Source organism: Salvia hispanica, chromosome 1 (genome assembly GCF_023119035.1).
Source record: "Salvia hispanica cultivar TCC Black 2014 chromosome 1, UniMelb_Shisp_WGS_1.0, whole genome shotgun sequence".
Taxonomy (NCBI): domain Eukaryota; kingdom Viridiplantae; phylum Streptophyta; class Magnoliopsida; order Lamiales; family Lamiaceae; genus Salvia; species Salvia hispanica.
The window spans coordinates 34,289,270-34,304,015 of record NC_062965.1 but is presented as its reverse complement, the minus strand read 5'-3'; the positions used below and the strand labels follow the sequence as shown (position 1 = coordinate 34,304,015).

The window sequence follows — 14,746 nt, the reverse complement described above, 5'->3', positions numbered from 1 at the left end:
GACCCTAAATGATCTTGGACCGAAAGGTTCAGAATTTGAGAAATAAATCCATTGCTAGCGTGAAAGTATTGTGGAGGAACCACGAATATGAAGAAGCCACGTGGGAGCTTGAGGACAAGATGAAGGAACTGTACCCGGAACTTTTTCCATGAGGTACCAAATTTCGGGACGAAATTTCTTTTAAGGGTGGTGGAATGTAACGCCCCACTTTTTCAAACCCTAATTTTCGGGTTATAAATTTTTTTCATTAAATGCCTTAAATGCTATGATATGTGGATTATTTGATGAGTAATTAATTGCATAGTGTCTTTGTGACCTAATTGCGTATGAGAATGGAGATTGAGTTGAATAGTCAACTTGTTGAAATGTTGACGTGGCTATTGAATAGTCAAAGATGTGGAAAATATGACGTGGCCGTTGAAAGGTCAATGCGATGAGAAAAGAAGAGGAAATAAGGAGATGATTGATTGGGTATGAATTTTTGATGCGGAGAAATATAATTGTGGGTGAATTATTTTTCCTAAGGGATGAGTAAGAATTAAATAGGAGCATTATTTAAATCATGTGGAATTTTCGGCCACTATCTTTATTGGAGAAGAAATAATATTATTCTTGGATTTAATTATTTGTTTGGGATAGTTATCCAAATTAAATCCAAAGTCCAAATACTCTATAATTCCTACATGGAATTTTCGAAATTATCACCTGTGATATTCATGAGATTTTCGAAAATCTCACCTAGAAAGGAGGGAGGATTTATTTGTTATTTTATTGATCCCTTATTTATTCTATTCCATGAATAAATATAAATATACTAGAATATCTACCATATCTTGCCATATCCTAATTAAATTAGGATTTGAATTTATTCCTTATTGGAAAAGGAAAAAGTCACGCCTAGTTCCTATTAAATTGGGGAGTATTTTATTTTATTCATGCTCCGTGATATATTATTCTGCTCCGTGAAATATTCAAATTAAATCATAGGCTATTTATTTAAGCCTAAATTTCGAAATCCCCATACTTCTCAACAAGTTTAACGCCACTTCCTCAAATCTCTCCATAATCTCTACCAATATCTCTCCCAAATCTTTTATTTAATTAATTATTGGGATATTATTTTGGCACTCTATAAATAGGAGAGAAACCCTAACCCTAGAGATCAAAACCGGCGCCTCCCACTCCTCTTTATTTTCGAAAATTACTCCCCCACTCTCTCTAAGTTTTCTTCAAGTTTTCTTCAAGATTTCTTCATCAATTGAGAAGAATTCAAGTGAAATTCAAGAGATTATTGAAGAATCAAGACTAATTCCTTGTTTCTACCGTTCGTTCTTTTGGAAAAGGTACTTTAAATTTTGATCTCCTCTTCTTCTACCGATTAATCGGTATTCTTGAGTCCACATGCATTTAGATGAGTGAAGGGGAAATAAATTGATGAAATTTGGGATGCATGGATGTGTGTGTGTTTTTTTTTGACCGTGTGTGTGTGCACGCCTCGGTCGGCGTGCACAAGTGTGATGATCGTGTGCGTATGTTGTGTGTGTGGAACACTCATGCGTGATACGAATTATTGATGATTTTAGAATGATTATTTAAACAAAAATGGTATGTTAATCATACTTTGATTTTGATTGATGATTTTGAAAGTAATCGATGGGAAAAAGGGAAATATGGGAGACATGCATGATTTGAAACCAATGATTGATTCTGATTTGTGATACGCCTAATTTAAAGGTGATACTTCGCGCTCTCAGCGTGATAAACGAGGAGAAGAGAATACTTCGAGATAAGCCGACGAGGTGGGCTTTCTTTTAAAATAAGGACATTGTCCTAAACTGATATTGATGAGAATGAGATATGTGTTATCATGCCTTGATTTGTTTTGTCGTGCCTATCCCTCGTGGCTATGCCACTATTGATTTAATCGAATTCGGATCCTTGTAGAGCCGCAAACTCTACTTGGGTTAGTGTACACCAATGTTAGACCGAGTGCTGGCGTACGGGTCGGCCGGTCTAGTGACCTGGATTGCGGTCGCATTCCTTGTCATGTAGAATGAGGATATGGTAAACGTCGATGAGAAAAATGGTTGCGCGACCGTGATATTTGAGAAAGAAGATATTTTGGTGCCTCGGGTCTTTCTAAAGTTAAAACCCCGATGGACACTTGAAAATGGCATGATGATAATAACTATATTTGTGATAAAACTGTTTTCGGCAATGAGCCCATTGAGTATGATTATCGTACTCAGCCCTGCATGTGTTTTCCTTATGTGCAGGTTGAGTGGTGACGAGCGGGCGGCGGTGTTGAGTAGAGAATAATAAGATGATCTGTTGGTACTTAAGGTGTCGTTGTGTCCTCATACATAGCCTCACTTCTTTCTTGGTCGCTTCCGCTATGCTATATTTCTATGAAAACTTATGATCTTTTGTTGGGATAAATACTTTTATTCCATGGGTATATTTTGGATAGGGAACACTTGAAAATATTTTTGAACCTTTGCTACTTTGGAGCATTTATGGTGATAGCCTTTTGTTGGATTTCTTTGCTAAGGCATTATTCTTTTCTTACTTAATTGTTCATTAAATGCTTTGGTAAAATCCCTTTTGAAATGGAACCCTAGCCTATGACCTTTGATGCTTTTAAGTCCGCCTAGTTAACGAACGCTGCATTTATTATACCCTAAATGGGCGGGTCGTTACAAGTAATGTTTTTCCTATCTCTCAGACCCAGTAGTTTTAAGTTCTCGACCCATAAAATTGCGTGGCAGCAGCCAACCCCTTTTCCCAAAACATCCTCAAATGCAGTTTCGTAACACCTTCGTCCTCGTGGGATCGATCCTTTACTTCCCTGTGCTAAGTTGTAGTATAGTGGGTTGAGGTTTAGAAGAAATAGAGTGCATCCAACGACCCCTGTCTGATAGTTTCATGATCTTCTAGCCTCTGAAGTCTAGTCGAATCCTCTGGTCCTGTTAGATTGAGTGATATCACAAACCGCACGCATTACTCCATAGACTCTTCAATTAGTAAAACAAAAGTTCAAATAGACTTTATCTAAAATTATAGCAGAGAGAGAGGTAATAAAGAGGTAAACATGATACATAACAGATAGTAGAAAGATGAAATGGTAGATATTTGAGACAGATGGTACATTTTATTATTGCACAATAAAATTTGTCCAACTAAACCATATCTTTTTTTATGATTTATCAATGACCATCCAACCACGCTATTATATTATTTTTTTTAATTATTTTTTATAATAATATTATTACATGAAATATTTATTATTGCATAATAAAGGTTATAAAAAATGCACAATAAATGAATAACTAAAAATTATAAAATAAATAACATAACATAATTAAAATCAAAATTGAAAATATATAATTGGTGCTCAAAACATAAGATCAGAAATAGAAATTTTGAGAATCGGAGAATATATTACCCTCATCACGAATACTACAAAATAAAAACTTATACCAAAGAAGAAGGATTATATGAAAGAAAAGATGATATTTTTTTTGATCAAAACTATAGCAAATGTGGTCTTTATTTGTAGAGGATGAAAATTTATGAATATTGGTATAATTTTTATAATTTATTAATATAATATATAAAAGATATATAATTTTTAAAAAAAATATTTATCAACCAATGAGATTGTGTCATTTGGTACATTGATTTGTGTATTGACCATTAGTGTATGGAGTAATTGATTCACTTGGATTTTACATGATTTTAGAGGGTAGTTTTACTTGGTTTTGATCATATATTGTTTACTTTGAGAAATGGTTATAGCTACTTCTCTATTATGTTGGTATTTTGATCATTTTGTGAAGAATGTGTAGAAAAATGTACAAAATATGTGGATGTGCAGCCGCTTTGGTTCGAGACAGCTTTTCTGGAGATTTTGAAGTCTGATTCGCACGTAATGCATATCATTCTCTTTGTGTTTGAAAGAGCTTCGCGTGGATATCTTAAATGTCTCAATCGGAGTTCGGTAGAAGAAGTTATGGCCGTTTTACCAAGACTGCGCAAAGTAGTGACATAGCTGGCGACCCGCCAGGTTCGCATGCAAACGAACCTGGCGACCCGCCAGCTAAACACGAGGAAAACGCCGTAGGCAGCTGGCGACTTGCCAGCTTGGACGCACACCCAACCTGGCGACTCCGACAGTTTATTTTGGGCCCAAAGTCAACCCTAGGTATATATATGCCTAGGAAACGCTTCCAAACACTACTTACACGCCTCCTACCCAAAAATACCACTTTTTCACCTAGAAAGAAGAGAAGAACGAGCAGATGACGAGTATTCATTGCAAGATTGAAGAAGAGGCCTCCAATCCGCCGAATCCGATTCTAGGAGTTCATCTTTTAGTTTTATTCTTGTTCAAACAATGTTTTTGAATATTTCTTTTACTGTTGTGTTGAACATGAGTAGCTAAATCCTTCGTAGAGTTCTACGGGGGAGATACAATGATTCTTATGTTTAATTGATTTCTTCTGTGATTATACATTTATTTGACTGATCACCTTATAAATGCATGTGGATTTTACTACAAGAACTGAGAAGTGAGTAGTTTAATTTGGAAGAGAAGGAATTGATGTCTTTGTCAATATAATCGAGAGATTTGAGCCTTTGAATAAAGCTAAGTATCTTAGGAGCTATTAGGAGTTGTTGTCTTAGTTCTAGGAAGGAGACTTCGGTTCTAGATAGCAATCTACAAATTATATGCTTCGAGAGAAGATATAGTTTTACCTTAGTGATAGCTTAATAACCCTTGAGACCCTTTGTTGGCATAGTTTGGAAGTTAATTGAGCATAGGATTGTTGTTATCGATCATGTAGGATTCTACCCTTCTCATCCTTGATCTACATCCATTTTCTCTTATTTGCTTTTAGTTCTCTATTTATTTTTTAATTGCTTTTACCTTGACTAATGAGATTGTAACAAATGGCATAATCTCATTGATCAATAAAATAACTTGAGATAAAGACCACTTGATCTTACTTTACCCAATAGTCAAAAAGAGTGTGATTTAACTAATTGTCATTCTTCATTCTCTATATTAAATCAGTCATACATTAATACTATATATTATATACTAATACAATTTTATAATATAGTTATCAATATTTTCTTGCCATGTACTCTGGCTTTATATATTTATAGATTATAGATACGACGATGCCTTTTAGACTGGCAGGAAATTTCGTTGTCGAAATGCAAATATTTTTAATTTTCGCCATGAGTAATAAATGTATGATGGGCCGGGCTGGCCAACAAATCGCAGCCTCACATAAAATGGGCTTTTCAGTTGAAATAAAGAAGTAGGAAGCCCAAATTCATATTGCATTTTAATTTTATCGATATTCGATACAACTTGAAAAACAAAATCTGAGATCTTATCTTTAGCTGTAAAACATCAGGATTTGACAAAAACAGACTCAGCAGTACATTCAAACATGAACAATACCTGAATGTAACACACAGTTGACATAGTAAACTATAAACAAACCCTGGAAAATTACTTGGCAAAATGAAGATTTATAATTTCTGGAATAGTATATTGATGTTTATCACGGTTATTACAAATAATTTTAAGGTTTAGGGATGCATATATTCTCGCTATTTTGTCGAATAGAGTAAAATAATCTATTTTAATTAGGTATTGGGTCTTTATAAAATTTAAAATAATAAGCATGTTAGATTGAGTTTTAATTAGAATAATTAAATACTATAGTCCTTACAAATTTAAATGTGCATGTGAGTGCGTCTTTGCTATTCCAACTTGCAGAAATTCTTATCCACATGATATCATGAAAACATCATAAACCAATGAGCAAGAAACAAAAAGATAGCAAGGAAATAAATATTAAGGGACAGTTACAAACATATAGTTACATTTTGAATATCCACTGTGTTTCTTACACAACAGCATCCAAAAACAAATTCTGAAAGACAATAGAAAGGTTTATACACTTTGATTATTCTCCCCATTACTACGAGTTATTTCTTGTATTTCTACCTCACCATTTTGAGGGGGAGGATGAATGACCACATTATCTTGCACTGCTTCATTCTCAACCTCTGCCACACCATCTGGTTCATTATCAACCTCTGCCACACCTTCGGTTGATTCTCCGGCAACACTAGTAGAATCCACAACAGGATTAAGTCTTGATGAACTCCTAAAATTGATGCACTTGTGTACGATAAAATCGATGCAGTTATGTACAAACTGGCTGACATTGGTGGTCAGTTTTCGTCCAATTGGTGTTTCCGAGCAAACCAGAGCTAATCCAGTTACTGATCCTATTATTATGAACAGCCCTGCAAACTCAAAGAAAGTAAGACTGGAGGTTCCTTGTGAGATCCTTGAGGAAAGCGGATCTTGGGAAGAGTATCCGGGGCCGAAATTCTTTTGCTCTATCGCTGTCATGTTTGAGCCTTGAGTAACATCCAAAATGGCCTTTGAGAAATGAGCAGCCAAAGAAGAGCCCTTGGGAAATGCCTGCATAAATATATTGATGAGTTTAGAGAAGCAAACTTATAGAGTTGATAAATGAAAAACTTACAAAGCCAAAGCCACCCATCCGGTATGTTGGTCCGGCCATTGTGTATTTGTTGTCGTATTTGTTGAGAAAAAGTTTCATGTAAGGGATTTCATCAAATATGGCGTCTATGCCTCCATTTTCGCTTCCCAATTTCATCGCTTCATGGTATTCTTCGGCTGACGCATAAGCCTTCAGCCTTGAAGCACTAATATGTAGATGATCAATCAGATATTTTTTCATGAAGGATCCATCCTGGCATCCCACGTGGTAATTATCTGAAAATGCAAACTTCAATTGATCGATTGTCAGAATAGCTGACAAGTTTGCCGTGTAGCTCTGCATTAGTATGAACCCCATGAACAGCCAAAATACTAACACAAAAGAAGACCAGCCATTTGACACCATATTTCCTAACCAAAGTTCAAAACAAGAAATTTAGGGTTACTCTTGAAAACATTTAGATATATTTCAGGTTTTGAAATCTTATAGAGTCGAGCTAAAGAAGAATAGATTACTTTCAGGGAAAGCAAGAACTGCTATTGGAAAAAAACAAACCACTCCAGACTTCTCCTTTGGCGCCATCGCGGAATCTACTTCACTACTAGTAACACGGTGTTCCAATACGAGAAGAACTATTCCCATCACAATGCACGACACGATGATCGCCAACCAGAGATCCCAATTTAAGGGCTTAACGAAAATCCACATGTCGAATGGCTTCCTGTTTTTGACCACTAGCACAACTCCTGATTCAGAATATGGGAGTGAGAAATCAACATATTCTGCCCTTGGAGCCCAATTCGTCGTGTCTCCCACCACCATATCGAATTCCTACTTTGAGAATAGAAATGGAAACACAATGTAAAAGGAAGCCTTGTTCTAGCACAATGCATGTTTTGAGAAAACGAAATTACCTCAGGTATCTTTCTTAGCATGTCGTTGTAGCTCCAATTGACATCTCGGGTATCATTGTAGATACGGAACTCATAATTGAGGTGAAAGGGTAGCACCTCTCGGGCAGCCAAGAAAATATCTATTGAAAATCCAGATGCTTTTACATGGCCATCTCCAAGATCTATTGCATCAACAAACTCTCCGAAACCATGCTTCCAAGGAATTCCAACTCTGAGTTTCCCGGACGAAGGAATAGCCCAACCGATTGGTCGTGTAAGAGAATCTCCAGGCCACACAATACTTTTGAGTTCATCTGCTGATGCTGAGTAATGTGTGCTAATATCTCTTACTATTCCTCTGTTTGGTATCCAAAATCCTACAGTTTTCTCTCCACTTCCAATCACATTGAATATCTCAAACTCGGACGCCTTAAGCTTTCCATCAACCAGTTCAAATTCCCCACTCAAGCCTCTAAATTTGATGTTTGACAGTTTCTTAACAAGTTCAGGCCCAAATGTTGAGACACTCAAATTTTTATGTGTTCCATTTGTGGTTGCACTAATATTTATTATGGAAGAATTTATCTTTTCCACTGCAAATGCTAATGCAGTGACCGCATCGTAAGCCCACAGACCATAAGCATTTAGTTCCATAACTGAACCGGTAGTGCTGCGCAAAGGTAGATTTCTTTTCCATCTTCTTCGGAAACTATCAAGGTCTTTTGAGCGCGACAAGTAAGGTCTAATGCCAATAACACCTTCCATAGAATCATGGGTAGCGAAATCCATGGAATCCATGAAAATTGATAGACTATTCGAGATGATCCATGCATACCCTTCACTCATGACCCCTGCTTTTTTAGCAAGAGGGAATAACCGGTTTCCAAGATAGACGTTCATGATCACCAAGAAGACACGTCTCTGCCTTGTTGCTAACTTGTTGAGTTCTTTCAAGATATCTCTATCATCAGCAGAATTCGGGATAGCCACCATGTATGAAAGTTCAATATCAGCCTTTTGGAATTCCTTGTTTAAAAGAGACACAAACTGACTGCCATAATCTGTGTCTTCATACAAAACAGCCAATTCCGACCACTGGAACTCCTTGCAAATGGCTGTCAGAGCTTGCGCTTGCACGGTGTCGTCAGGGGTAGTCCTGACCAAGTAGTGGTTGTTTGTATAGGAAGTAGCCTTACTACTTGAAGTGAATGAGATAACAGGAACGCGAACATTTTTGCCGAGTTCAGCAAAGAATGCATCTTCTGTTGAACTTTCTGGTCCTATGACTCCTTGCACGACCTCTTGCTTCAGTAGCTCTACAACTGCATGACATGACAATTCATATTATTGATGCATAAATCATTGACTATATGAATCATTCATAGAAATACACAATTATCTTGAAACTCCTACAGAATTGATAAAATATCAAGATGCATGTATTAGTACATTACTCCATTCCTAAAGGTAATATTAGTAATGAAAATAATTTGAGATGTTAAGGTCTACATTTTTGAGATACTGTTTATAAATGGAAATATATCATAGACATTTCAATATGGAAAAAAAATTACTACTTTGCTTAAGGGATAGAGATAGTATCTCATTGTTATGTTCAATGAGACAATTTCTCGAACATAAACCACGCATTCATGCACCACATCGGCAGTCGGGCATTAGTATTACAAGCAGTGATGCAGAAACAACTCTCTGTTTTCCTAAGTACACTTCGTATTTACGCAGTTCCAGTTTGTTTGTAATCGATTTTCTTCCCCCAATTATCGATATCTCAAAGCCCTACTCTATTTTTTTTTGTCAAATGTTTCTTTGGTGTTGTGTGATCATTTTTTTTATGGCGCAATTGCTCTTTAAATTTAATTTCTTGTCACATTAAAGGTTTAGTTAAGAAAGAACACTTTGAAGTCTTCCTGAGGAGAAAACATCCTACATACTTCTATAATAAAAAAATGATACACATGCAAATAGAAAAACTAAAGTTCAATTTTAGTCATTTATATTTGCCCTAAAAAAATTTTTTAGTTCATATATTAAGTTTATGACTTTTTTTGTCTTTAACATATTATTTTGATACATTTTACTTCCAAACAATGTCACAAACTTAATGTATGGGACCCTAAACGAATTTATGGAAAATGTACGGGGCCAAAATTGAACGTTAGTCCTAAATTATAATGAAGTTACTCCCTCCGTCCCTGAAAGTTTGTCCCACTTTTTTTATTTCCGTCTATCCCACAAAATTTATCATATTTCGCTTTTTACCTCTTTTGGTAGTAGATCTCATATTCCACTAAATCATTCATACTCACATTTTATTATAAAACTAATTTACATTTCTTAAAATTCATGTCAGGTCAAAGTGGGACAATATTTGGGTGACAGAGGGATACTTATTAAATTGATTAAATATTTTGATTATTAATTTTAACAAAAAAAAAATGATTATTTTGAACTATAACAATATGTTTTGAACCAAAAGGTATCAAAACAATATGTTATGGATCAAAAATTACAAACTTAATGTATGAAACTAAAAAAAAATTGAAACAGAGGAAAGTGACTAAAATTGAACTTTTAGTCAAATAGAAATAGAAAAAGAAAAAAAATGATAATGTGTGGATATAATATTGATGAGAGTACACCGTGTGGGTATCAAATTATTAATTATGTACACTACTCCCTCTGGGAACAAAAGGATTGATAAATATTACTCCCTTCTTCCGCTTCTTTTTAAAATTTTGGTATAAAATTTTTGGGCATGAAGATTAGGAAATTGTATTAAATAGATTAAATAAAAATAGAATAAAATTAAAAAGATAATAAATAATAGAGAATAAAGTAAATGACGAAATAAAATAAAAGTGATAGGATGTTTTGTTTTTTGTCAAAAAGGAAAATGACTCAACTTTGTTAGAACGTCCCTAAAAGAAATACGACACAACGTAGCTGAAACGGAGAGTGTAATACATTTTTTATTAATATAAAAGATTTTACATTTTTTCCTTAAAAAACACTAAATTACTATTAACACATCCATTACACACTTTTTATCTCTAAAATATTGTTTCAATTAACCTTTTCTCTCTTAAATCAATGGTATATTCAAATATATTATTTTTATTCACTAAATAAAAAAATAAACAATAAAATTATTTGTCATTCCAAGTATAACATATAATAATATTTTCTCAATCTTTTAAAAATAAAATATTTTTTCTTTTTTCTTTTTAGTCAGATCCCTAAAAATAGAAACTTTCTATTTAAGAATTTTTTTTCTCTCTAATAAGGTGTGATTCATTTTTCACTAACAACTTTCTTTCTATCTTTCTCCTACTTTTAAAATTTTTCATTAAAACTCATATTATTTCAAAAGTTTCTATTTTTAAGTCCCTACTATACACTAAAAATAAATAAATAAAAACTTTAAATTGCCCCGGACAAAATTCGTGTATTTTCTTCACAAAATACGTGGGTGGATCATATCACAATTAAAAGTGTAAAACCAACAAGAATTATTGAATAAATATGTTTTGTTCTACAAAATCCAAAAAGCGAACATGTCCTCAAACTACAAAAACTCTATGTAATTAGCTTTATTTATTTGATTTCATTCCAGATTTTATTTTGCCACGAATTAAATTAAAAAATACAATTAGAATAATTTTCTATAAGATTTAATCTCTTGTATGACTGAGACTTTCATTTTTTTTATTAAATTTATGAAAAAAAAGAAAAAAAAAAATCCAATTTCTCACATCCATTATCCATTACGTTGGAGATAAAATGATACTTCCATCCATCCCTCTTTAAGAGTTCACATTTTATTTAACACGAATTTTAAGAAATATAAGTGAAAATATATTGAAGAAAGTAAAATATATATCTCACTTTTATAGTATTTCATATGTCCACCATTCAAAGAGTCATTTCGTCATTTTGAATTGTCCACGGTTTATAAAATCAATTACTACTTTATTCTAAATTTTAGTTTGTGCACCTCATGTTCCACTAACTCGTTATTGAACTTTCAAAAGGTTGGGTTTTTGCCACGAACTTTCAACTTGACAAATAATATCACAAACTTTACCCGAGTTCGTTATTCCAACAGTGAAAAAATTTCGGCTATATTAATCGATTGAAAAAAACAAAATTGGTGAAACTATCCTCAAAGTTTGAAGAACTTGAAGCTCTCGAAGTTGTTATCAAGAAATTACAAGAAAAAAATTTGTATCATAATATTATTTGCAGGATTTTTTTTGCCGATGGAAGATAACATACTCGAGCAAAGTTCGTGATATTATTCGTGATGTTGAAAGTTTGTGGGAAAAAACACAACTTTATGAAAGTTCCTTGATATTAGGGGCCAATATCCCTATAAACTAATTATTAAAAGTGAGTGTCATATTCTACTCACTTTCTCCCTTTACTTTTCCGTCAAAGAATTTTTTAAAACCTTCGTCGAATCAAAACGACTTTTTAAATAGTGGATTGAATGAGTATCAGTTTTATAATAAAATGTGAGTGTAATGAGTTAGTGAATTGTTAAATCCATTAATTTATTTTAATAAAAAAATAAAAATAAACTCTCATAATGGAACAAACTAAAATGAGAAAAGTTAACTTGTATTGTATTATATATATAAAAAGCAATATACGAATGGTTAGTTAGTACTATATGAGATAAAATTGTTTAGAGTACTGCTCCTCCATTTAGCACACAATTTAAAAAAAATTATAATAATAAGTGAGTTAAAGTAAAACGATAATAAAATAAGAAATAAAAAAAATAGATAAAAGAAAATTTAGTAAGAAAGAAAAAAAATAAGTAAGAAGAAATTATTTCTAATGTGGAAGTATTAAAATAGCAAAATAACTTAAGTAAAGTAAATTAAATTCACCCCATATCTCGATTAACTCGGAGGGTGTATTAATGAATACAATTCTCACTTGATTAAATGAGAGAAACTTATCAATAAATTAAATTCACCCCGTATGGCCGTATCTTGATTAATTTAGAATTTCGTTTTTTTACTTTACTTTACTTTACTTCAACATCACGCATTCACGTTTTACTTTGAAAATAATACTGGTATCTTTTGTAGTTGACTTTTGACTCTTTCTTAATAATTTTGAAATGCTTCAAGAGAATCATTTACGTTTTACATTGAAAATACTTAATAATTTTAGTAGTTAACTATTGACTCTTTCTTAATGCTTCCTTCATCCTTATGTACTTAATAATTTTAGTAGTTAACTATTGACTCTTTCTTAATACTCCCTTCATCCATTTAAAAAAGATTATGTTAAATAAGTTAAGTAAGAAAATTAAAAATAAGATATAGAATAAAGTAAGAGATATGAGATGTGTTAAATTTTGCTAAAAATAAAATGATTCTATTAATACAATTTAAAAAATTGAATACGACTCAATTAAAGGGCATGGAGAAGGAATACTAATTTTGGTAGTTGACTTCTAACTCTTTCTTAATTAGTAATATCTTCCATCATATTCTAAATGGAATATTTTTATCTAGCACGAGATTTTATATAGTGTTGTTTTATGAGTTGAATGAATAGAGTATAAAGTACACAACTTAATATTTTCAAAAAAATAAAATTTGCACTTAAAAAGGGAGGGATAGAGTAATAAATTTGATAGTTGACTTTTGACTCTTTCATAGTCATTTATATTTTTCTACTTTATAGTTGGTTAACTTTTAAACATAATTTTCTTAAATTTATTAGTAAGAAGAGACACCTCACTAAGATACCTCATTAAGATAATTTTGGTAGTTGACTTTTGACTCTTTCTTAGCTCATCAAGAAAGATCGTTTTTGCTAACATAAATTAAACAGATTCTCTAGCACAAGTTCAATCAAAGCAAATAATTGAATAAATAGCTCCAAAAGACAAGAAATAAATTGTTTCTTTTTTGGTTACAACGACATACCTGCAAAGTTAGCATCAAGTATAGTGTCTGCATGTCTAGTGTGCAGTTGCAACCTCGTTGCATAATTTGGATGTTTTTCGTAAAAATCTTCAACCGCCATTTTAATGCACGGATCCACCATGGATCCCATAGGCGAGTTCATGTCGAGAACTACACCGATGGGGATGGTCGAAGTCCGTGCCCCTTCGGAAGTTCCATTTTCCGCAGCAGAGGTGGTGTTGGTGTAGATATCGAATAACAAGAAAAATAGTACTATAAAAATATGGGTTGTGAAGAGATGAATGTAGGCCATTGGTTTGCACAGTTCTCATCGTTATTTCACCTACATGATATGTTATAAATAGAGAGAGAATGTGACATTCTACCCAATACACTAGAAAGAAGTAACGCAGGGCGGTCTATTCAACATAGTATATATCTATAGAAAAAAAATAGAAAATTGATTTATGTAGTTATCGTCAACGATATGGAGTGTAAAATTAAGAAATGAAAAAAAAAACACAAAACTTATAGAAATAAAGAAGGGAAGAGAAATACATATAATGGTATAAAAAATGGAGAAGAGTTTTATAAGGAATCTGGAATAAATTTTAAATAAAGAAAGAGGAGCTGAAGAAATTTGCGGAATGGTGAAGGTTTGTGAGAGCTGGAAGCTGTGAACCGTTCAACAGCTGAGTGGGTGCCAAGTCAGCTCATTGATGAGATGATCAAGTTAAGTAGTTGTAGTTAATCATGAAATAAGTGTGTGATTAGTTAGCTAATTTTAGCAGGGGCTTTAGGTTTTGTGTTCATCAGGGTTGGTTTGGATCCCCTAGCTCCACGCATAACAGGGTGTTACATACATCCATTAATAAATTATAATATTAAAATAATATATAAATTATTAAATTTTTTTATTTTAAATAATTTGCTATGCGTAATAGCAGCTTCTGCTGTACTTGGAGCCACAGTGGGAAATCCAAACCCATGTTTATCATCATATGCTCCCTTTAGAGTTTTGTTCTTTGTTTCATTGATATGGATACGATGATTATCGTGGATTGTACTATATTCTAATTTTCTAGTAACATCTAAATTTCTTCTCCTGCATCTTGAATTCCTAGCCAAAATTTTCTTGTTTGTCACGCATTAAAATTTAATACTTCCATCGCGAGTTAATTGAGTTTTATAGGAGTAGTATATTTATAAACCCTAAGCTGATTAAGTTATTTTTCAAGAAAAAAAAACTCATACATTATAACACGAAATAGTGTTTTTTAATGATGAAAAGTAAAAAATCATAAATTTTATCAAAATTTGTATGGGACAATTGATAAATGCACATAAG

At 32.9% G+C, this 14,746-nt stretch overlaps 1 protein-coding gene across 1 annotated transcript; it reads right to left on the bottom strand.

Moving 5' to 3' along the window:
- Positions 1–5,875: 5,875 nt before the first annotated feature.
- On the bottom strand, positions 5,876–13,711 carry LOC125219911 (glutamate receptor 2.8-like). The gene is made up of 5 exons (XM_048122005.1): positions 13,420–13,711; positions 7,472–8,772; positions 7,073–7,388; positions 6,579–6,967; positions 5,876–6,514 (listed from the first exon to the last, which is right to left on the bottom strand). The coding sequence occupies exons 1-5, from the start codon at positions 13,709–13,711 to the stop codon at positions 5,975–5,977; spliced, it is 2,838 nt and encodes a 945-aa protein (XP_047977962.1). The 3' UTR covers positions 5,876–5,974.
- Positions 13,712–14,746: the final 1,035 nt, after the last annotated feature.

Coding starts and splice junctions, on each gene's coding strand:
- LOC125219911 (XM_048122005.1), bottom strand. CDS start 13,711: ATGGCCTACATTCATCTCTTCACAACCCATATTTTTATAGTACTATTT. Junction 7,389..7,471: donor TGCTAAGAAAGATACCTGAG/GTAATTTCGTTT, acceptor TTCTCAAAGTAG/GAATTCGATATGGTGGTGGG. Junction 6,968..7,072: donor AGTTCTTGCTTTCCCTGAAA/GTAATCTATTCT, acceptor AACTTTGGTTAG/GAAATATGGTGTCAAATGGC.